At 42.1% G+C, this 24,982-nt stretch overlaps 1 protein-coding gene across 9 annotated transcripts; it reads right to left on the bottom strand.

Annotated features, from left to right (window-relative positions):
* Window positions 1–71: 71 nt before the first annotated feature.
* Window positions 72–23,894, bottom strand: CLCC1 (chloride channel CLIC like 1). Of its 9 annotated transcripts, none has more exons than XM_081010786.1 (15): window positions 23,703–23,894; window positions 23,136–23,210; window positions 22,166–22,295; window positions 20,564–20,698; window positions 17,676–17,795; window positions 16,131–16,241; window positions 14,376–14,597; window positions 13,362–13,502; window positions 12,436–12,529; window positions 10,249–10,346; window positions 10,012–10,158; window positions 8,893–9,225; window positions 4,708–4,767; window positions 2,311–2,571; window positions 72–748 (listed from the first exon to the last, which is right to left on the bottom strand). In XM_081010786.1, exons 4-15 carry the CDS (start codon window positions 20,696–20,698, stop codon window positions 719–721), a joined length of 1,752 nt encoding a protein of 583 aa, XP_080866912.1. In that variant the 5' UTR covers window positions 22,166–22,295; window positions 23,136–23,210; window positions 23,703–23,894; the 3' UTR covers window positions 72–718. The 9 variants fall into 9 exon arrangements, with proteins under 9 accessions (XP_080866912.1, XP_080866910.1, XP_080866909.1 ...); XM_081010784.1 differs by having other exon boundaries at window positions 22,166–22,359; XM_081010783.1 differs by having other exon boundaries at window positions 23,136–23,266.
* Between the last annotated feature and the right edge of the window lie 1,088 nt (window positions 23,895–24,982).

A 24,982-nucleotide genomic window follows, 5' to 3' on the forward strand; every position in this document is an offset into this window, starting at 1 on the left:
CAGCTATTCTAGTTATCTGTTGCTCCCATTTGTTAGGAGAAGTCTTCCATTATTTCCTGCCTGTTATTTGGTTTTTGGGGGTGGGGGCTAGATTGCAGGACTGTCATGGCTGAAGATGTGCTCTCTCTGTCAGAGAGCTTGCTTTGCATGGTCCTGTCTCCTTGAGGGACTGGGAAGAGCAACCCACTCGAGGTTATTCTCCTACCTTTGAAGAACATGAACTTAGATATGAACCAACATTCCTTTTCCGCAACGTTCAAGCCTTCCTCATGCAAAACACCTGGTAAAAATTAGTTCTTGATCTTGGGGTAGGGGCAAGTCACAGCTAAATAAAAGTTATCCTGTTGAACCTAAATAACAGCTTTTACAGCTATGAATATAAAAGAAATTTCATTAGTAACATTTTGTAAGAGTTTATTTTGTTGGCAAATTTTCTCCAAAAAAATCTTAACACAAATTTTAAAAGCATTTTACCAGTAGTGTCCCTTTTAGACTTACATTATTTTCTCATTAAATGTTTTTAAAATGTGTTGATGTTGTTGTATGGAAACAAAGGTGCTTCATAAATATAATTTAGGTCTTCGAGGAAAAATGTGCCCTGATACCTAATATGCAAAGAAGTACTATAAGAATGAAAACTGACAAAAGTAGATTCACGAACATTTGTTGCTTAGCAGAGGCATTTAAAAAAATCATTTCCCTGGTATAAGGAGGTCTATCAGGAAGCAGTGTTCCTCTGTTTTTGTTCCTGTAAATGAGAAGATTTAAATGAGAAGCATACAAGCCACAACCTTTCAGATTATTTTTAATTTCTGTTCCAGTGTAGAGTCAAATATTTAGTAATCTGTAATGGGCAAAGCCACTATCCTGGTACTTTTTGTAATGGTAGAAGGATAAAACTATGATGTCTTCAAACACAGACTACAGTGCCATTGTTTTTAAATGTACAGGAGGCCAAGGCTCACTGCTATGCCAACCTTTACCCCAGCTAGCCCTTCCCTATTCCCTCCACTCCAGATGCATTTATGTTTGCACACATGCAATTTAAACTCTACATGGGGAAATGAGTTTTGGTGAGAATTGGTAATGGAAACTGAAGCAGAACATTGCTGCTCTCTTCAGCTTAATATCATATTCCACCGTGGCCAAGATGCTGTTACTTAAAGAATGCTGTCAGTCTCATTCAACACACTTGGGCAAATCGCTCTAGGCTGCTGTTTTAATCCTACGCACTTAGTAGGGCTTGTTCTCAAATAATATGCACATAACTGGGTCATAAGGTTACCATCTATACCTCCAGTACTACAGAAAGTTGTTGAATATGAGCACTGGGAATGGGGCTATTGGTTTGTTTTTGTTCCTGTTTTTATTATATTATTATTTTGGGTTTTAATTTTGTATTTTTTGGCTGTGAACTGCCCTGTGATCTGTGGATTAAGTGCGGTATAAACTTCAATTAAAGTAATACTCTTAGATCCTCTACCAACAGCATAAGTTGGGTGCTCAAGCATCACAGTACTAAAAACACAAACATACCCTGAACATCTTGTCTATGCTAATTTTCACGTTTAGTTTGTCTCTACTATGTCTTTTATGACTCTTATTATATTCAAATCATTTGTTCTACAATTCAAATATAGCATGTGTCTAATGCTAAGGAAGTGGCTTGGGCATTTCAGTCTGCATGCTCTAATTGGTTCAATAAATAATTTACTCTTCCCTTAAGTTATTAAATATTCGATACAGTACAACTCAAAGATCAAACATTCATGAGACTCAATAGTTAGATCCATTCATTTTAACTGGACTCTTAAGTAGAGTTTAGTTGGATATAATCCTTTGATCTTAAGTCTGAATGAAACAGCATTTGTCTACTAAGCTTGATTCTAGTAGGAATCAGATATCTAAATGATTTAAGACTTCAACTCAGATTTGACACATTCTTACATTCTCTGAATTTGATAAATAAATTTGCCTGCATTACCGAGCTTTTTGAAATGGCTATATAAATAGTTGAAATAAGGCAAGACAGTGCATTCTTAAATCTCCACACCCTGTTTGAGTGTAGGCAAGATTATGCAGCCTAGAATGTAACATTGTTATTCTCAAATTGGCAGATAATAAAGCAAGTCCTCAAACTGCTTCTTTGTTGGCATTTCTGTGCAGGTCTTTCCAGCCTCTGCAGCAGGCAAACGAGGGAAAGACTTCTGTGTTTGCTCAACAATGCTACCTCACTAGGAAAGGCCGACTTGGCTGAGGTGTACATCCCCTTCCTGTGATACACAAAATATACTGTATGTTAAAACTTACAGTAAAGCTCAAATGTTCTACAGACTTCTCTGTGGGTTCTTCTAATTCACATGAGTGGCTCTCTTTCTTCTTACATCCTGTTATATCCGGAACTTCTTGCTGCACACTCCTGTCCTCTTTAAAGTAACATTTTGTTTCATCTTCATTGCCTCTTGTAAATTCTTGGATGTGGCTAGGTCTGTCCAGTTCAACCAGGCTTTGATCTGTGCTGTTCTCTATTCTATCAGTAGCTTGATTACCTGGTTTGGTATCTAATCCACTCTGCAAGAAGTAACATATCACTGAATTTGTGGAACAATATTAGGTCATCAAAAATCAACAAAAAATACAAACAGTGCCATACATATATTCTCAGAAGTAAGTTTCACTGAGTTCAATGGGGCTTAGTCTCAGAAAACTGGATATAGGATTGCAGCCTTAATGGGGTATCTCAATCTGTTATTTTAGTAACGGTTTTACTGTGAAAGGTGGTCCTCTTTGGGTATACGTATGTATAATAAGTGAGATTTGACCATTTTCTCTAAACCCTGTGACAACAGATTTTGTCATACCTCAGTTCCATTCTGTGAGCTCAGTAAGACCCTCTGATGCACAGAAACAGAACTGGACAAAGAAAAACCTCTAAAGGGGACACAAATGACTCTCAATGAGAACAACCTTCTATGCTAAGACAACATTACTTTCTCCTGTGGGTGTTATGTGGATGGGAGAGCAACATGGCTGTCCACATATGAGGGATGGCTTGTTGCAATATCTTTCTTGCAAAAGCTACCTCTGAAACAAATGGGTCTAATTTGTAGTGATAAGTACAAGTGTTACGTGTGGACAACATGGCTGCTTGCCATATTTTATGAATAGGGTGTTTATGGAGAAAGCTGCAGCAGCTGCAGCAGCCCTGGTGTGGAAATGTGTAGTGCCTCATAAACCAATGAAATACAGGTTTTGATCCATCAAGAACTGCTGGAATTAGAAACCTTATTGCCTAAAGTGGTCAGGTGAAAAGAGGGAAATAGTGTGCTTATTTGCTTGAATGTGTTCATTCTATGTATGTATCCTGACAGCCCTGTGAATATTCAAAGAGTACCAAGCCCATTCAGTTGGGTAAGGAGGAGAAGGAGTCCAGAAGCTAAGAGCTGAGAGGGAAAGATAGCTAAGACATTGCGGATGTTTTTTGAATGTGCCATACTCAGTAGAACATATTCTTTTCTACTGCCCATTGTACAACCAGCTACGCAAATGCATGCTATTCCCTTTTTTGGGTAGTCTAACATCATGGCACAATGAAAATATCAGATTCTATCTATATGACATTAACCTGGAAGTAACTGCAAGGGTGGCGCTGTGGGTAAAACCTCAGCGCCTAGGACTTGCCGATCGCATGGTCGGCGGTTCGAATCCCCGCGGCGGGGTGAGCTCCCGTCGTTCGGTCCCAGCTCCTGCCCACCTAGCAGTTCGAAAGCACTCTTAAGTGCAAGTAGATAAATAGGTACCGCTTTATAGCGGGAAGGTAAACGGTGTTTCCGTGTGCTGCTCTGGTGCCGGTTCGCCGGAGCAGCTTTGTCACGCTGGCCACGTGACCCGGAAGTGTCTGCGGACAGCGCTGGCTCCCGGCCTCTAGAGTGAGATGAGCGCACAACCCTAGAGTCTGTCAAGACTGGCCCGTATGGGCAGGGGTACCTTTACCTTTACCTTTAACTGCAAGTGTGGCTGAGTTTTTATCAATAGTATCTCTCAGAGTGGTGAATGGCACTATTTAGCAGGAAGAAACTCCAATGAAAATCCTCATTATTACATATTTTTACATGGCTGTTTATTTGTATATATTTTAAATTTTTGTATATGGATGTTTCATGATGGGCTATATTTGTAATGCCTAATAAAGGTTTGGTGAAGTAAGATAGAGAATAAAACTAGATAGCAGAGAACAAAAGCTCTTCTGCCCTTTGATCAAAAAGGTAGTGCAGAGAGATAAACAGATAGATAACGGGGGAAAGGCAGTAAAAACGCTGTGGAGACTAAAAGGCTCCTCCCTTTAATATAAAACAAAACTATGACCACAGAAAAGGATATAAGCAGAAGGAGCATATAAAGACACCAGGTCTGAGAGAGAAAACAGAGAAACTTCAGAAAGAGGCAATCTACTGGGCCTGCTCCAAGCAAAGGCAGAAAACCAAGTGAGGTCTGACAAAATCTGTTATGTCATAGGGCTTCCAGGCTTCAAGCTACAAGAGACATCCAACACCCAAGGTAGAAAAGTTTCTTATAAATAACAGTCTGAAACATCTATTAAGTAAAAACATAGTATCAATTTGATATTCAAACATACTAGGAATTAAAGTGTTTTTCTTAAAGACATTTCATTTAGTATCCCGCCCAACATATTATCTATCAACTTACAGGACGGTCTTCACTGTTCTTTTTTTCTGTTTCTGTTTGTGAATTTACTTCTTCTGAAGACTGAAAAACAAGGTGAATCAAGGTCATTAAATAATTAAGGCTACAAACCCCCAGCTAGGTCTCACTGAACTGAATGAGATTGATTTCTGAGTAGACATGTTTAAGTGCACTATACATCTTATTAAACCTAACGCGTTTTAATAAGGCCAGCTCCATGCATTAAAACAACTGAAAACGGTTTTGCTCCAACTGCCTTTCGCAGCTGGATAAATGGGTCTTTACCATGAGTGTCTATTTTGTTTGGATTTTAGTCTTGCTTTAAATTTATTTGCTGTTTTTGATACTCTTATGTGAAAATTGTGAAAATAAAAAAAATCCTTCCAGTAGCACCTTTAAGACCAACTAAGTTAGTTCTTGGTATGAGCTTTCGTGTGCAAGCACACTTCTTCAGATACACTGAAACAGAAGTTGCCAGATCCTTCTATATAGTGAGAAGGTGGGGAGGGGTATTACTCAGAAGGGTGGTGGGAATGGGAGATTGGCAGATAGCTGGGATGAGCCTGCTGACGACTCTTAACGACTGTAATGGGTCTTACAGGAAAAGGCAAGGGGTGAGAAGGTGAGAAATGGCTTAGTCATGTATAATGAGATAAGAATCCAATGTCTTTGTTCAAACCAGGTTTCTCCATGGTTTTAAGTTTGGTAATGAGTTGCAATTCAGCAGCTTCTCTTTCCAGTCTATTTCTGAAATTCCTTTGTAGTAAAACAGCTACTTTGAGATCTTGTATAGAATGTCCTGGGAGATTAAAGTGTTCTCCTACTGGTTTCTCTGTTTTGTGATTCTTGATGTCAAATTTATGTCCATTTATTCTTTGGCGTAAGGTTTGGCCTGTTTGTCCAATATAGAGAGCTGAAGGACACTGTTGGCATTTGATGCCATACACAATGTTAGATGATGAGCAATTGAATAGTCCCGAGATGGTATGTGTGATGTTGTTGGGGCCAGTAATGGTGTTGTCCGGGTGTATGTGGCAGCAAAGTTGGCATCTGGGTTTATTGCAGGCTCTGGTGCCAGTGTCCGTGTTAAGTCTGGTTGTAGTATTATTGTGGGTTAGGAGTTGTTTAAGATTGGGTGGCTGTCTGTAGGCAATGAAAGGTCTTCCTCCCAGAGCTTGAGAAAGAGAACTGTCATTGTCCAGGAGAGGTTGTAGATCTCTGATGATGCGTTGTACTGTTTTAACTTGGGAGCTGTATGTGATGACTAGAGGTGTTCTGTTATTTTCTTTTTTGGGTCTGTCTTGCAGCAAGTTCTCTCTGGGTATAAGTCTGGCTCTGTTGATCTGTTGTCTAACTTCATCTGCTGGGTATTTTAGTTCTGAAAAGGTTTGCTGTAGATCTCTTAGGTGAGAGTCTCTGTCTGTAGAATTGGAACAGATGCGGCTGTAACGTAGTGCCTGGCTATATACAATGGACTGTTTGGTATGTTTGGGATGGTAGCTAGAGGCATGTAGATATGTTTGTCGGTCAGTTGGTTTACGGTATAAGGTGGTGTCCATGCGCCCATCCTGTATTTTTATAGTAGTGTCCAAAAAATGTATTTCTTGCATAGATTGATTCATTGTAAGGTTGATTGTGGGGTGAAAATCATTAAATTTCTGGTGAAAGGTGTCCAGGGTCTGTTGACCATGTGTCCAGATGATAAAAAATATCGTCAATGTATCGCAGATACAAGAGAGGTTTGAGTGGGTAGGAGTTTAGGAAACGTTGTTCTAAATCTGCCATGAAGATGTTGGCATACTGTGGGGCCATGCGGGTGCCCATTGCTGTGCCGCTGATCTGAAGGAACAGGTCATCACCGAATTTGAAGTTGTTGTGGGTAAGGACAAATTGGCAGAGTTTGGTGGCAAGGTCCGCTGTGGTTTTATCTGAAATGGTGTTCCTTATAGCTTGTAAACCATCGTTGTGTGGGATGTTGGTATACAGAGATTCCACATCCATAGTAGCTAGTATAGTATTGTTGGGAAGATTATTTAAAGGTTGTATTTTCCTCAGAAAATCTGTGGTGTCACGTACATAGCTGGGAGCACTGATGGCATATGGTTTCAGAACAGAGTCCATATAACCGGAGACACCCACTGTAATAGTGCCAATACCTGAAATGATGGGGCGTCCTGGATTTCCTGGTTTGTGTATTTTAGGTAGAAGATAGAAAGTTCCTGGTCGAGGTTCTGTTGGTGAGGATCTGTTCTTGGATGTGTGGGGGTAGCTCCTTAACAATCTTGTTCAGTTCTTTCTTGTATTCTTGTGTGGGGTCTGAGTCCAATTTTGTGTAAAAGGCGGTATTGGAAAGTTGTCTCTGAGCCTCCTGAATGTAGTCAGTTTTGTTCATGATGACGACAGCTCCACCTTTGTCTGCTTCTTTAATTATAATGTCTGGGTTGTTTCTGAGATTATCTATGGCTCTCCTTTCAGCATGGTTTAGATTTTGTTGTAAGCGATGGTGTTTTCTGGTCACATCTGTTTGGATTCTGTGGCGGAAGCAGTCAATGTACAAGTCCAGTGTGGTATTGCGTCCATCAGGAGGGGTCCATGTGGAGTCCCTTTTTGTGTAACACTTTTTCGGAGGTAGTTGGTGGTCAGTGTTCTGTTGGGAGGGTGGTTGTTTCACAATTGTGAAAATTGTGTTAAGGTGTTTTTTAGAAGGCAGTTATGAAATTAGTGCATCCCTAGTTGGTAGTTGAGGTGCCTGTCAAGAATTGTTTTTAATGCAGATTAAACCTCCTGCGTTAATAACTACAGAAAATTAAATTCTTTTTCCTCATTATTTGCAATAAAGATTCCAAACTGAATTGTTAAATTCCCATATACATCTCCTAAGAGTATAATTCTCAAACAGGAGAGGACATATTGGCTAGCCCTTCTGGCCCTGTCCAGGTCATGCAAATTACCAACTTCCTGGACCCAGGAACTACTCATCCACAGAGCTTCCATTTTGCTAGGATTCAGGCTCAGTTTATTAGCTCTTATCCAGTCCACCACTACATCCAGACACCAGACAACAGCCTTTTTCTTTACCATTCTCAAGTCAGGAATTGCATAGAAACAGAATTGGGCATCATCAATGTACTTATGACAGCTTGGTCCAAAATTCCTAATGACCATTCCCAACAGGTTAATGTAGATGATAAATAGCACTGGAGACAAAGTGTCCTGTGGCACCCATACCTCAAAATACAAGGGGCCAAGGAGAACTCATCCAGTGATACCCTCTGGAACTGCCTCTGGAAATAGGACCGGAACCGCTCAGAATAGTGCCCCGATACTAATCTCCTGTAGATGGGTCCAGCAGGATACCATGGTTAACGATATCGAAAGCTGACAAGAGTTAAGAGCAACAGGGTCATGTTTCCCTTGTCCCTTTCCCAACAGAGGTCATCCATTAGGGTGACCAAGGCAGATTCAGTTCCAAACCTGGGCATGAACGAGATTAAAAAGGATCTGGATAACCTGATTTCTCCAGACACGCCTGTAGCTGCGTCACCATAACACTCAAGGAAGTATTTGTGATTGGGCAGTTGTTGTTAAATACCACGGAGTCCAGGGTGGTTTTTTTCAGGAATGACTATACTATTACCTTCTTCAAGATATCTGGCATAACCTCCTCAGGCAGAGATGCATTCATCACACCAAGATCCTACCTAGTTACACCCCTCTAGCTAGCTTTAACCAGCCATGAACGAAAATGGTCCAAAGGGCATCTTTTTGGGTGCAGACTCACAAGCACCCTGTCAATGCCATCCGGCTGCAAAAACTGAAAATGATCCCACAAAATGTGGCTTGATGGAAACTTCACTTAGGACTGCATCAACCATGGCACCTAGCTCACTACAGAGATGAATAGGCTTTCTTTGCCACTTTCATTTCCACAGCAGGCACAATTATGTGCTTTAGCACAGGTTTAGTAATCTTTGAAGTGGGACTTCCACCATTTGTGCTCTAGCCAGCATCTAGCTTCTTTCATCGCATAAAGTCCTGAGTCAGAACAGCAAGAGCAGTTTCAGTATGGAAATAGTCCTAGGTTCTACAACACAATGCCAGAGACTGCCTCCACTTGCTTGGCCTGGGAGGCTGCTGGACAACAATATATATATAACACATCACCTGATTGCAAAACCTAAATATTACCTTTACTGAAGCATCTCCTCTGTCATAAGGTCCTCTCTTGATGGAGTAAATATTGTATGTATTTTCCATATTTTCTATAATGTTGACACCATTTTCACCTGCATCATTTGGCTGCAGATGTAGCATTTGTTCTTGTATTGCTCTGGTCCTTGAAGGAAGTGCAGGAGGTGGCTGTTTATCCCTTGGAGGAAGTGCAGGAGGTGACCTTTTGCCCCTTGGGGGAAGTGCAGGCGGCTGTTCATCTGTTGGAGGAAGTGCTGGAGGTGGCCGCTTGTCTGAGTAGCTTAACATCCTTAGCGCATTCACTGAGCTTCCAGCCCCAAAGCAGAAACCCTACAGAAGAGACACCCTTGTAAGTACTCTGACAAACTTTGTTTCCACTCCTCCTTTTAACACAGGTTTTTACATTGTTTTGTTTTGAAAATAGGCTCAAGATCTGTGTTCCTATATATTCATTAAAATAAGGTAATTTTTTCAAGAGATTTTCTTCATCATCAACTATTCTTAGTCAGACATAGTGGAAATAGTATTTCTGTAACTGCTCTATATAACAGAGAATTAAATTCTTGGACTTACTTATATTCATATAAGAATAGAGCTTTATAAATGAGTACTACTTTTAGTCAGTCCACCTAACAGAAAATGCCAAATTATGTACCACTGCTGTGGCATTCATAATAATCCAATTTTCTATTTCATAAATCTTTAAATATGGATAATTTGTTTCTTTGTGTTCTAGAATACTTCAGTATGGAGAAAGATTATACTATCCTTGAAAAATAAATTGCTATTTATGTCCCAAAATATTAGCTGCAGATGTCAACAAGTTAAGTCTTCCTTATCTTCTAACACTTCTTTCTTAGGACTAGAAAGAGCATCAATATACAATCACAGCTGCCTCTTCTTGCACAAGGAGGTGGAACAACTGTGCTAGAACTAAGATGTTATTTCTGGAACTACCTTGTCTATCACTCACAGGTAAGTAGCTAATTGTACCCTTACTTCAGTCTTACTGGTGTTAACTTGTTGAGCAAATCCATTGTTAGCTGTATCTACTATAACAATTTTTAATCCATGTGTGCAGTATTGGATCCCTCATGTGTCTGTGCATGTACATACCAAAACTGCTATTGCTATGATCACCAGCACTGGAATATGTAGCAGCAATGGAATCTCTTTCATGAGTGCTTTAATAAATTCACCAATTCCTTGACCTATGTGCTTCAACGGCTCCGTTACAAAATTGGTAAATGTAACAGCCAATGCCTAAAACCAGACAGAAAGTAAAATTAGAATGATAGTGAAGCTGTCAGAATCAAACAAAATACAAATGACTCAGTTAGAAAAAGAGAATACCTTTGTTGGAGGAACAAGCCAAATAGGATTTACTAATACGGTTTCATAATACTTTTGACAAGGATCATCTTGGAACGTCATCGAGCTTCTAAACCATTCTATAGTTAAAAAGCAACAAGTCATATAACTAACCACAAAAAAAGCAAGTATATTTTGGCTGTAAGGATGAATAAATAACTAGATGTTTTCAGTGTGTAATAAGAAGTCATATATAGACAGTGATGAGGATGTAAACGCTTTACTATACTTGTTTTATTAAAAGAAATGATACAAGATCTGGAAGGAAATGATTTTCTAATATTTACACCAACACTCAGAGTATTTTAAAGTATATTTGCTAAACTGGGGGTAAGCCCAGTCTTGAGTAGAAGACATGGCTGAAGCACAATTTGCAGAACGGAACACACCCACCCCAACCTCCCATATTGGTATTTGGGCTCTGTGGTATAAACCATTGAGCCTTGGGCTTGCTGATTGGAAGGTCGGTGGTTCGAATTCCCGCAACGGGGTGAGCTCCTGTTGTTTGGTCCCAGCTCCTGTCAACCTAGCAGTTTGAAAGCACGTCAAAGTGCAAGTAAATAAATAGGTACCACCCTGGTGGGAAGGTAAACGGCGTTTCCGTGCGCTGCTCTGGTTTCGCCAGAAGCGGCTTAGTCATGCTGGCCACATGACCCAGAAAAATGCTCTGCAGACAAACGTCAGCTCCCTCAGCCAGTAAAGCGAGATGAGCGCCGCAACCCCAGAGTCGTTCGCGTCTGGACTTAACTGTCAGGGGTCCTTTACCTTTACCTTTTTAGGTAAGCAATGTAGCAAAATGGTAAAAGGGCTAAACAAATGGCAAATGGCACTTTCTTTTCACAGGAGGAGGAAGTATCCATACCTTGGTCTGCTACCAAATAGTCCTATTTATTTGCTTTTAGTCCTGTTTTGTTCTGATTAGGTACATAAGTAAAATGTAACAGATACAGAGAAACTTGTCCCTTTCCCTCTGTATTCTCTTCCCCAGGCCCTTTTCTCCTAGCCCTACAATGGGAGAGTGTAGGAGAGAAAGGTTTTTAGAAGTTTGCTAACCTAGATTATCAGACTCAGTTCTCCCCCCAAATGGCTATTTGGTTTAGCAGCAGCACTAGAAGAGTGCACTGGGCTGAAAAGGCCAAGGGTGATGCTGAACTTCTCCAGTATTCATTTGTGTCTTCATTCCCCTTCGTCCCACTAAAATGCCTTTCTCTGTCATTTTTTTTGATGTTCAGCAGACCTGATTCCCAGACCCTAGACTATCGCCAAAAAAACTTGTTTGGGCTCAACAACAAGCAGACAATATGTCTTCTGTAGATATTTCAAGGAGCACATCTACCTGACTTGTTCAAAGACAATTACATTAAATAAATCTACCACCAGGAAAGAGATTAATTTCAGAAGATCAGTGAGCCAGCTGTATGAATGACACAGTCCAACTAAGCAAGTTGAAATGCTTGAATATACAGGCGATGTTTCAGGAATAATTATGGTTGACTCATTATATTGGCACAAGGAAGAAGTGACCCAGAGAGTAAAATCAGCAATATCAGAAATGTGTTGTTGGCATCTGTCTGTCTCGAGAGAGAATGGAGTGTGCCGCCAGGGGTGAAGCCAAATCTCTGCATTAGCAGCACTGAAGTGACCTTGCCGGAACACAAGCCTGAGCAATGTGTATGGAAGTCCTTGACTGTCTAGACAAAACCCTGCTCTCAGGCTCACTAATGTGGTCCAAAGGAAAACAAAATGTTTGGCAACAGCTTGGAAGCAGGAGTTGCTGGAAGGAGGCATACACGGAGCCATTCAACCGTCTTAGATACTCCACTCCAGATTTGTACAGGGTTTAGAGCCAATCTTAAAAATAAGCTTAAATGTTTACTAAATCAAACAAACAAACAAAAATTTATTTAACCCCCCCCCCCAAAAAAAACTGGCTGGGTTTCCTTAGCCACTCTGGGCAGCTCCCAACAGAATATTAATAATAATAATAATGCAACAAAACATCAAACATTAAAAACTTCCCTAAACAGGACTGCCTTCAGATGTCTTTTAAAAGTCAGATAGTTGTTTATTTCCTTGACATCTGATGGGAGGGAGTTCCACAGGGCGGGCGCCACTACCGAGAAGGAAATATGACATGGAAAGTTAGCAAGCAAAACAAAAACAGCTCACCTATTAGACCATCACTCCAGCGGATCTTCTCAGCACATACAGTATCAAATTTTCCCATTTTTGCCACTTCAGCTTGATGCTGAGCAAAGGCTACCTACAACAGAAACAAAAGGATTTTAACAATTTAACAAAATTGTTAAATCAATTTCATTTTGGAATCTTTTTTTAAAAAGTGGATGAAAATCCCACTGCCCTCTGTTTCCACAGAGCCTGTGGGAAATTCCTTATGACTTAATATTTTGATTTATTTTTTTTGTGTACTGTATTAATGCAATTTGATGTTACTTGTAAACTCAATTGGTAGGATTTGTATCCTAAAAGCAGGATATAAATAAATCCAACTAATATACTTCCAAATGCAGCTGCAACTTTCATATACAATAAAACTGCATAATTCAAAGCTATTAAAAGTCTACTTCTTAAAACATATGATTACTCAAAATAGATTGCACACATATGGCTCTTGAGGTCAAGCACTCTTCTTTCTGTGACTGAGCCATAAAATTACTGAAAAATAGCAGAGGGGAAAGAGTCTATTAGACCTGCTGCAGCACACTGTTAATTTTATAAGATTGGCACACAGGACAAGAAAAGTTCAAAACTACTGAACTGCTAGTAAATCATGGAGAGGGAAAGATCAATGTGCCAATCTCACTAGACTGTAACGAGAACAAACCTGACATATTTTAAAATAGTTTTGCACAAGTATCCCAAAATAGCCCCTGATTATTACTGGATCAATATCAAAATGTGCCAGATAAGAACATTTTATGTTTTAAGGGTAGCAAGTGTGGTAGCCTGAGTTTATATTGAGCCCTGTTAAGTTATTGAGCTAAATAGTGAGTGGCACAATATTTTCTGTATTTCCAGGGCACACTGATATCCACTGCCCCATTACTACTTAATAAACACTAATAATTGTTTACCTTATATAGGTACATCCAGTTCCACCCAAAACTGATGAGAAAACTTACGAATAAAACACGTTTTAGCTGTGTAAACCAACCAATGCGTGTCCATAGTTCTGTAGCAACTATTACTGAAATGCACACTAAACACAGAAGTACCTTTTAGAAAACAAGAGATAAAAAGAGAGATAAATTGCAAAAGAATTATAAAAGCCAAGACCATTTAAAATGGGAGGAACCTACATTTTTAGCATTGAAGCATTTTTAGCATTTATCTGATAATAGACAAATTTTCCATTCAGCTTCTGCTTGAGGGAATCATGAGCAGTATGCATTAAAGGGATCATGGGGTGGGGTGGCAGCAGCCTCATTTTGGTTTCTTGAAGTTAAACTGAACAACGTGGAACCATTATCATGTTGGTGGACATTTATTAAACCTCATATTCTAACAGCTATAACTTCTTTTCATTTACAATAGCTTGATGGCAGCCAAATGTGAACTGAAATTTAAACAGATGCCATTCAAATCATCACTCGGCATGAAGCGCACTGGTGGATCTCGGGCCAGTCACTACCTCTCTCAGCCTAACCTACCTTACAGGGTTGTTATGGGGATTGAAGAAGGGGTAAACAATGTGTAACAACACCTTGACCTCCTTGGAGAAAAAGGTGGGGTATAAATGCAACAAACAAATTTACTTTAGACTTTTGCAGTACATACCCCATGAAGCTGCACTCAAGACAATGCTACAAATTTTGAACTGATTCATATCCCTTTATTTTTGCACACCTAGACATAAATGTGGTGCTGAACTCATGGTAGGAAAGCAGTCATGGCTGAAATTTGGATCACAAATTAAGCAGTCCTGACCTACTACTGCTGCCTGAAAACATTAAAAGACTTTATATACTCAGCCTTCAGTGGGACAAAGCACTGCATATAGGTTTTATCTTTTTCTGTCTGGTGCAAGCGAGGTACCCATGACTATATTGGCTGTAGAAAAACACCTTACTGCAGAAAAATTATCTCACCATAAAGACATTATATGCATCAGCCCCAAATGTGTCCTCAAACTTCCATTTCCAAACTTCAGCATCATGATGCCTAAAGTTAATCAGAATATCACTGAGTGCATCATCCAAAGCAGCTGATTTCCAGCCCTCTTCATTAAGGAACCTGTTGATTTCATTAAATGTCTGTTTTGTAAGGATGATCTCAGCATCATAATGCACATCTCCAGTGCTATCATCAGGCTAAAAAACAAGACAACACAGTTGAATTGGCAACTGACATTTCTTGCAGATAATAACAAAGTAATCTGACTGTTAACCATAGCTAAGCAGAGCCTTACTAAATCACACTGACTGCTGTAGTGACGAAGTCAAAGAGCAAAGAATTCTTATACAGTTTATGTGGAGGTTACATTCTAGGGATTACGCCTATAGCCAAAATAATGTATAGTGAAAACACATTGGGTTCAATGGCGGGTGGGACTGTTAGTCTTTTTCTCCAGATGCTCCCCCCCCCCCTTTCCATTAAAAAAAAAATATTTTGCCAAGCATGTAAAGCTGAATGCGCACAAGTTAAATGCATGTAAGTCGCTGTACAAGGACTAGTCTGTCAAATAATACCATAATTAGGATTTCTCTGCTTAATATTTTCTAAGTACACATTCACCTACTCTAGTCTCAAAACCAGGGCAAGCCCAATACATTTTGGCACCTAAGACGAACCACAAAATGGTGTAGCCCCCTGCTCTGCCAAGGACGAACGGGCAAGTGAAGATCTACATCAGCAATAGCAGGTAATGCATTACTTGCAGGCCAGATGTGCTGCCTTTGTGGATCTTGTCGTGTGAGGCAGTCACCTCACCTTACCTCATGGCTGGGCCGGCCCTACTCAAACCTATTACCCAGATTCACAGGTAAAGCTGTTGATGTATATACAGTACCAACAGAAGATGGGAGTTCTGTGAAAATCATATATCAAACCTAATACTGTAGTTATAGAAGTCCTAGATCCAAGGGTTTATTACAAAACAACAACAACAAAAACACACACAAAACAACATCAACAAAAACCAACCCACCAAAAAACCAACCCCAGTGCCAAGGACTGGTTTGGCAAACCTTTTGCTGTCCAAGGGCAGCATTCCTCCTGGGCAACCTTCTGGGGACTGCATGGCAGTGGTGGGTAAGGTTTGAGGCAAAAAGTAGGTACTGTAGAGCAACAGATACGATTCTTACCCTTTTTACAGTTGGCTACATTAAGAGGTTTATACATATCTCTCCACCATCCAAGCAAGCAAGCAGGCACGCATGTAAGCAGCATTAACACAGCATAATGAGACAGCTGAGTTAAGACAAAGCACTTGAGGAAAGGATACAGCAGTATTAGTGAGGGGTGTGGCTTGGGAAGGAAGCACTGCCTGGGAAGAATCCTGAGGGCCAGATAGGAACACCTTTGAGGAGGAGGGGGGACATTCAGCCCCAAGGCACCTCTAAGAGACTTTGCCGAAGACAAAGTCTATATAAGCCTACAGAATCAAACCCATCTTATCCACGAATATAGGATGTTTTCATGTTTTATGTAAGATTACTTGTTAGCCACATGAAAGCAAAGTAAAAGAGAAAAAAATGAATAAATACATGGTTGGGTTCTATGACATACTTACTATCTTAACAGTGAATGTGCTGCTTGCATAGGACACTGCTAAGAATACATGTTAATCTTTAAATGAGCGAATGTATATAGCAATAAGAATGTTGGCTTATTCAGATACTCACAAGACCAAGTCTTCCAGCTTCAATTAAAATCTTCTTCAAATATCTCTTAAAAACATGGATGCTATTGTTTTCATATAACTTGGCTTTATCTTTCTTTTCATATTCTTCAAGCTGCAAATATAAAGTGTTTCAATATCACATTTTACCAATCTTAATTCATGTAATATATACAGTAGTACTTTGGGTTACATAAGCTTCAGGTTAAATACGCTCCAGGTTACAGACTCCGCTAACCCAGAAATAGTACCTCAGGTTAAGAACTTTGCTTCAGGATGAGAACAGAAATCGTGCTCCGGCAGCATGGCAGCAGCAGGAGGCCCCATTAGCTAAAGTGGTGCTTCAGGTTAAGAACAGTTTCAGGTTATGAACGGACCTCCGGAAAGAATTAAGTACTTAACCCAAAGTACCACTGTAATACGTATACTGTAGCCAGACAATGCCTTAGCCAAGCAATAATCCATTGTACAGTGGTACCTTGGTTTACAACCACAATCCATTCTGGAGGTCCGGTTGTAAACCAAAACAGGTTGTAACCCAAGGCGCGCTTTCACCAATGGGGCCTCCCCCCCCCCAAATGTTTGTAATCCAAAAAAAGGGACACACACTTCCAGGTTTGACGTGGTTGTAATCCAAATGGTTGTAATCCAAAGCGGTTGCAAACCAAGGTACCACTGTAGTGTGTATATTGATTAGACTAACACGTAGGCTAATGTTCACATGTAGGCTAAGGTCCATTGATTGCAGAGGCACTCTGGCCCTTAATAATTGAAATCTACTTGCTGAAAGCATCCAAAAACACAGTTCAAGATCTATTTATGTTCAAGAGATTTGACTCCAGACAAGTATTGAAACCTATTTTAAAAATGAGACTTGTGACCCATCATGCCAAATGCAGTCCATCAGCTAAGAATGGCACCTAACAGGAGCATAATGAGCTGCTTGCTTTTGATGTCGGCTGAAATATAGAGTTATCAAGCAACTGGCAGCTTATGATTTATCGCTGGTGAGCCAGGTTCAGCTTGGTGGGTCAAAAGCTATACATGCCTATTATAAACAAAGGTTAATGTCCCAAGAAACAGTCTATGTTTCTACATCTAATCTTTTGCATATACAGGGGCTGTTGTGGTAGATCTTCATAGTAGTTCAACACTCTACACATAGTAGCTAATAATACAATAACAACTACTGTGTTGCAGGCACTAATACTGCAATCCCACATTTACCTGGAGTTAAGTCTCAGTTAACTCCATGGGACTAACTTGTATGTAGTCATGCAGATGATTGTGCTGTAAATGCAAAAATCTGCACTTGTTGAGGTCAACAATGAAACTCTCACTGGTTTTAATAAAATCAGATTGTGGACCAAATAGTTAATTAAGAGTATTGATTCTTACCACCACCCATCAATATGAATGCTTACCCAATAATATATTTCTGTGAAGGTGATAGACCAACAATATCTGAATTTATGAAAAGAATATGTAAACAATATTTTCATAAATAAAGCAATATATTAAATATGAAGCATCATACATGCAAACAAACCTTAAGAATTAAAGAATCTAGTTGCTTTTGGCATATGGAAACATCCACAATATTTTCTTTTACCACTGATTTTTGGGGAACTTTCTTCTCTTCAGAATCATCCTGGTTCACCTGCAGTAACTGTAATCATAGGCATTTCTTAATATTTCTACTGTAATGTATAGACCGGAAATCTCATATCAATATGGTTGCTTCATTTTGCATATTTATTGGAAAAAGAGTAAAGAGAGAAAAGGTAGAACTCAACAAAATTTGTCACTCATTGCTGCTGAATGCATGAACAAGAAATAATATCAACAAAATAATTTAACTAATTATATTGTTTGTAGTATAAACATGCTAACCAAATATGTATTTTCCCTCTCATTTATTGGGTTCTCAGCTCACTGGTACTTTGTGTAAATCCAACTGGAGCGATGCAAGTTTCATAATATAATAATAATATAATAATAATTTATTATTTATACCCTGCCCAAATTTCCCTAAACAGGGCTGCCTTCAGATGTCTTCTAAAAGTCAGATAGTTGTTTATTTCCTTGACATCTGATGGAAGGACGTTCCACAGGGCGGGCGCCACTACCAAGAAGGCCCTCTGCCTGGTTCCCTGTAACTTCGCTTCTCGCAGTGAGGGAACCACCAGAAGGGAGTGGATACGCTCCTTCAGGTATAGTGGGCCAAGGCCATTTAGGGCTTTAAAGGTCAGCACCAACACTTTGAATTGTGCTTGGAAACGTACTGGGAGCCAATGTAGGTCTTTCAAGACTGGTGTTATATAGTCTCGGTGGCTGCTCCCAGTCACAAGTCTTGCTGCCACATTCTGCATTAGTTGTAGTTTTTGGGTCACCTTCAAAGGTAGCCCCATGTAGAGAGCATTGCAATAGTCCAAGCAGGAGATAATCAGAGCTCTTGCGAGACAGTCTGCAGGCAGGTAAGGTCTCAGCCTGCGTACCAGATGGAGCTGGTAGACAGCTGCCCTGGACACAGAATTGATCTGCACCTCCATGGACAGCTGCGAGTCCAAAATGACTCCCAGGCTGCACACCTGGTCCTTCAGGGGCACAGTTACCCCATTCAGGACCAGGGAATCCTCCACACCCACCCTCCCCGTCCCCCCAAACAGCATTTCTCTGTTGTCAGGATTCAACCTCAATCTGTTAGCCGCCATCCATCCTCCAACCGCCTCCAGGCACTCACACAGGACCTTCACCGTCTTCACAATTTGAAAGAGAGGTAGAGCTGGGTATCATCCACATGCTGATGAACACCCAGCCCAAACCCCCTGATGATCTCTCCCAGCGGCTTCATGTAGATGTTAAAAAACATGGGGGGGGGGGAGGACGGAACCCTGAGGTAACCCACAAGTGAGAGCCCAGGGGTCTGAACACTCATCCCCCAACACCACTTTCTGGCCACAGCCCAGGAGGGAGGAGTGGAAACACTGTATAACAGTGCCCCCAGCTCCCAGTTCCTCTAGACCAGGTGGCTCTTTTACACCTTTGCCGCGGCTCCGGGGCGGATACTATTGAGGGGAGGAGGCGCATTGTGCGCCCCGACACTCCCCACTGTGGTGGGCGCTGTACTGGCTGTGACGTCACATGGGGGCGGTGCGTGCGTTAGTCACGCACCGTCCCGACGTCACCTTCCCGCCCGCCCACCCGCTACATTGTAAGGGGCATGTACGCTGGTCACTGCATTGAAAGGGGGCATGTACGCTGGTCACTGTTTTGAAGGGGAGCGAAGAACACACACACACAAAAAAGGTAACTTGTTAATTTAACATTTATTTCTATGAGGAGGAGTAATTCTGAGGGGGTCAAACAAAGAAATAATTAAAAAAGTGACAACAAAGTTATTTTTATAATGACGAGTTTTGCGGCTCCCAGTTTTTTTCCCTTCAGAAACGGGTCCAAGTGGCTCTTTTTGTCTTAAAGGTTGCAGACCCCTGCTCTAGACGGTCCAGAAGGATGTCATGGTCAATAGTATCAAAGACCGCTGAGTGATCCAGCAGAATTAGGAAATAACTTTCACCTTTGTCCCTATCCCACCGGAGATCATCGACCAGCGCGACCAAGGCAGTTTCAGTCCCATGATGCCTGAATCCCGACCGGAAGGGATCCAAATGGTCCGCATCCTCCAGGCATGCTTGGAGTTGTTCAGCAACCACCTGCTCAATCACCTTGCCCAAGAATGGAAGATTTGAGGCTGGGCAATAGTTGGCCATATCAGCTGGGTCTAAGGATGTTTTTTTAAGAAGCAGTTTAATAACCGCCTCTTTCAGCGGGTCTGGGAAGGCTCCCTCACAGAGGGAAGCATTCACCACCCCACAGAGCCCATCGCCCAGCCCTTCCCGGCTCGCTTTTATTAGCCATGAGTTTCCCATATTCACTGGGAGTCCCATGCCAGCAGAAGCTGCCCAGTATCCCCTTCAAAACTACAATCTGTGCACTCAAGAGAGGATGTGCATAGAGAACTGTCCCAAGCCCTCCTGTCCACATGGTGCTACATGTACAACTGAGAGCACTCAGGGATTATAATTTTTTCAAAAACAAATGGAAAAGAAAATACCAATGAAATGTGGAAGAGTATTTGGCAGCCTTCAAAATCAACCAACTATTACTTCCTTCCAATCTCTTTTTTGTAATTACTCTGTTTGAATCTAAAGATGCAATCAGAGCTCAGTAAGACACCCCTATCAACTAATCAGTTGATCATTAGGACAGAATGGAATCGTTCCAGTAAGAAAAAACAATGCTCAACTCTAGGTTTATTAATTTGTTGCAGTATGTGTTCTGTAAGGGAGGCAATCCAGACATCCATGGTGAACAGGTTCTTTAAAGGGCATCAACTAAACCATTTACTGAACAGCAACTCAAATTCAAAATGTGTACCTTATCAGGCTTTCTCATGGTTCCTGAAGCTGCATCATAGTTCAGCATGTCTGTTGGATCAATCCAGTCATCATTTTGAGTTTCGCTACCTCCTATCAGCAGGATTACACACAGTATCAAAGGAGCTAGCATCATCTGTCACAAAACACAATTGATGGTTTTAGCAGAATCAAAATCCTCTGGGACAAATTGAACTATTTAGTGACGTAGGTAATTTGCCTACGTCATCTGGTTACTCTAGTTAAGAAACATAGAAATAGAACTTAATTTACTTGTTAAACTTGCACCCTATCCTTTATGCAAGTAACTCGAGAGTGACATATAAAGTTATCTCTTACAGTCCCCATTAAATTCTACCCGCTTAGTTTCCAAACACCTTCAAAAACTTGATCTGCAGAATAATTTTACATGAACATCAGATTAGATTAACTAGTATGTGTGGAAGTCTGAGATTGCACACTCAAATGATGGTCATAAAGTCTAGTAAACTTTACCCTAAATCATGGTTGCGAAATTCTGGCATATGTATGGACAAAGGCAAATCTGATAAAAGCAAGCTGTATTAAGCTGCAGTTAAACTTAACTCATATTACCCAAGCCTGACCACTGATATGTTTTTAAAAACAAAACCCAGTCTTCCCAATGACTGCTAGGAGTTTCATAGACCTATTAGTGCCATTCAAAGAATGATACCAATATCCACCCACAATTTAAAAAATACAGTGGTACCTTGGGATGCAAACGCGATCCGTTCCGGAGCCCTGTTTGCACCCTGAAGCGAACGCAACCCGCTTCTGCACGTTGCTGCTTCCGCGCGTGATGCCATTTTGACAGTCTGCGCATGTGCGTGCAGCGGAACCCGGAAGTAGCGCACTTTGTTACTTCCGGGTCGCCGCGGAGTGCAACCCAAAAATACTTAACTTGAAGTACATTTATCCCGAGGTATGACTGTAGGAGACTTAAGGGCCGTCACATGGAAGAGAGAGCACGCTTGTTTTCTCCTGCTCTTGAGGGTAGGACTTGAGGCAATGGCTTCAAGTTACAAGAAAGGAGATTCCAGCTAAACATCTGGAAAAACTTTTTGATAGCAAGAGCTGTTCAGCAGTGGAACAGACTCCCACAAGTGGTGGTGGACTGTCCTTCCTTGGAGGTTTTTAAGCAGAGGTTGGATGGCTATCTGTCATGGATGCTTTAGCTGAGATTCCTCCATTGCAGGGGGTTGGACTAGATGACCCTTGGGTGTTTTCCAACTCTAAGTTTCTATGATGCATATATAGGGTGGGACATGTTCAAAACCTAGGCCAGACATCAGTTGGGAAACTTAACACCACATTTACAGGGTTCTGGGTGAAATATAATAACATAACTCCTTTACTAGTGTGCCACTTGCTAGGCAACTTTCTAAGAAAGTCTGGCTGGCATTAAAAAAAGAATTTCACCGAGACTTCTCTGCACACAAACACATTATTTGTTAACAGCAGCATTTTTGGTTCTCAAAAAGATTTGCAAGTTTTGTGTCAAAGAAATGAAAGACAGTATTTCTTTTTTCCTTATTGCATAGCAACCTCATACCCCCTCTTATCTGCACACACTCCTGCCTACCTGTCTAAATATGGGCAGTGTACTATGCTGCTGGCAGTCCTCCTCATTTCAGCGCTGCACAAGAACAGAAGAGCCTGCTAAATCAGGTCTGTTTTTGCAGCAGCCAACAATCAGAAGGTCTGTGGGAAGCCTGAAAGCAGAAGCTGAGCATAACAGCAGCATTCTCCCCACTCATCGTTCCCAGGTCACAGCAACTGGGGGTTCAAATAAGTAGAGATAAGCCATTGGTAGAGAATTAACTGCAGTCAAACATAACTATGCATAATTGCATGAAGGCATTAAGACCAGAGATGTCTGTTCCTAGACTCAGCCATGTAACTGACCAAAGAATATGTGCCTAAGCAAGTTCCAAGCTTAGAGCAGGTGTTTGAAGCTATCTTTCTGTATTTTCTACCCAGTAGTATTCTGCCTGCGTTCTCTTTGCTGCTGCTTGGATAAATGAATCAATCTCTGACCTTTGTAAGCAACACATTTTAACCTTACTTAACTGCATGCAGTCAGTTCGCTGAAAGATGGGTAGAAAGAATGCTGTTTGCAAGCAGGCTAAATAAGATAAAAGGGTCTAACAACAAAGCTATAGAGCTGCTTGACTTTTGTTAATTTAAACTCTGCTACTGGGGCCTCTCTCCTGCTAGCAAGGACATAGCTAGGGGGTTGGGTCAGGTTGGACCACGCTAAGGGCACCGTTGTGGGGCGGGGCGGGGCGGATACAAAAAAATGCACCTCTCTACTCTGGCTCGGAGTGCGGGCCGTCGCAACAGCCTTGCGGGGGGGGGGCTCTCCCCAGTCTGGCCAACAGAGCGCGAGGGATTTTTTGGGGGGGGGTGATCCATCTCCTTTCCCAGAGCGCAAGGGAGCCCAGCTATGCCTCTGCCACTTGGGAGTGAATTTAACCCCGCATTTTGAATCCAGGAACCCAGATTCTTTTGTTATTTACTCCCCTCCCCCTTCAAAAAAACCCCCCACATACCTTTGGGTCACAGGCAGGGCTTTTTCAGCCAGAACTCGCCCGAACTCAACTCCGGCACCTCTCAGGTGGGCGCCACTGCCATTATAAGAGAGCAAGGGAGGCGTTCATGGGGATTTCCGGCTCCTCTTTGTCTAGAAAAATTCACTGGTCACGGAGATTTGTCTTTTCCTCCCCCCACACCATGGATAGGGTTGGCCATGGCCACCGAAAGGGAAAGCTGCTGCTTTGAAAAGCGGCGACAGGCTCACTCCCGCCCACACCCCTGCCTGCCCGAGAGGGAAAACGCTTCTCGCCGGCATTAGACGCCGTGCAACCGTCTTGGGGGGGAAATGAAAAGGGGAAGGCGGAACAGCAACCCTGGAGAGGGAAAATGCCTCGTCATCCAGGCCCGGGGGGAGGGGGAGAACGACAGAAGGAGGACCGAGGCCACGACCACTGCCTGCGGAGCGTCCCCGCCTGAGGGAAAGAGTCGACGGACTGAGGAAAACTGAGGAAACTACCACGCCCACAACCAACGAACACACAACCCCCTCCCCCTCCGCTGCATTAGCAGCGCGCGCGCACCACCTGAGGGATTCGCTTCGCCAACCGCCAACGGTTCCTCGCGCTTTTAAAAACAAGCGAACGAAGGCAACGGACCCTCGAAACTTCCGGCGGCCTCGGCTCAACCGCGCTTCCCCGGATCCGCGAGCTCGGCCGTCATCCGCTTCGGCCTGGCGTTCGGCGGCTTCCTTCGCTCGCGCCTCTCGATCGGCGGTCGACTCGGCTCGCCTGCCGCGGGCGCTCTGATAGCTGCGTGATAGGGCGGCGACGGCGAGGTTGGGATGCTTAAGTTTAGATCCGTTTAGCTCGGCAGGGTTTCTTGTCTCGACGAGATGCGCGCGGGGTGGTGCTGCAAAAGAGAGGGCAGTTCTCCTAGCCAGAGTGCAAAAGCAAAGGCATCGCATCTTATTTCGAAGTGTAGAGTGCTTTTGTTCTTAAACTGATAGGTTTTACTTTTATTGCAGCAATAACAGTGCTTAGCCCATTTGCAAAACATAGCAGGGTCCGGTGTGGTTTCATATTGGATGGGGGACCGCCTGTTGAGATATCTACATTGTAAGGGGGTTGGACTAGATGATCCTGAGGGTCCCTTCCAAATCCATGATTCTGCGAAACCTGGGACTCTTATGCAGAAGACGGAATTGCAGCTGGTGTACTACAAAACGGCTGAAAGGTGTAGTAGCCCTGTCCTCCTTGGCGGGCAGGCAGTCGCTTTAATTTAGAAGTACCCACTGATGGGGGACACGGGTGGTGCTGTGGGTTAAACCACAGATCCTAGGACTTGCCAATCAGAAGGTCGGTGGTTCGAATCCCCGTGACGGGGTGAGCTCCCGTTGCTCGGTCCCTGCTCCTGCCAACCTAGCAGTTCGAAAGCATGTCAAAGTGCAAGTAGATAAATAAGTACCGCTCCAGCGGGAAGATAAACTGCTCTGGTTCGTCATGCTGGCCACATGACCCGGAAGCTGTACACCGGCCAATAAAGCAAGATGAGCACCGCAACCCCAGAGTCGGCCATGACTGGACCTAATGGTCAGGGGTCCCTTTACCTTTACCTTACCCACTGATGGTAAATTTTGTTTAACTTCCCTCTTTTGTCACATCCTCAAGCTTCATTTAAGCTGTGTAGGTTTTGTTTTTTGTTTTTTAAAGTGTATTGTCTTTAATATAGTAAAACTTTTAAAGAGGTCCGTTACAGAACACTGTTGCAGAACAGTATGTGCACCTACCGTTCTCCATTAATCTGTGTTGTCTTTTGTTGAGTTTTCAGGGATTTGTTTTACTGGATTATTATACAGGCCACCAAA

This window comes from Podarcis pityusensis, assembly GCF_964106645.2.
Source record: "Podarcis pityusensis genome assembly, chromosome: 6".
Classification (NCBI taxonomy): domain Eukaryota; kingdom Metazoa; phylum Chordata; class Lepidosauria; order Squamata; family Lacertidae; genus Podarcis; species Podarcis pityusensis.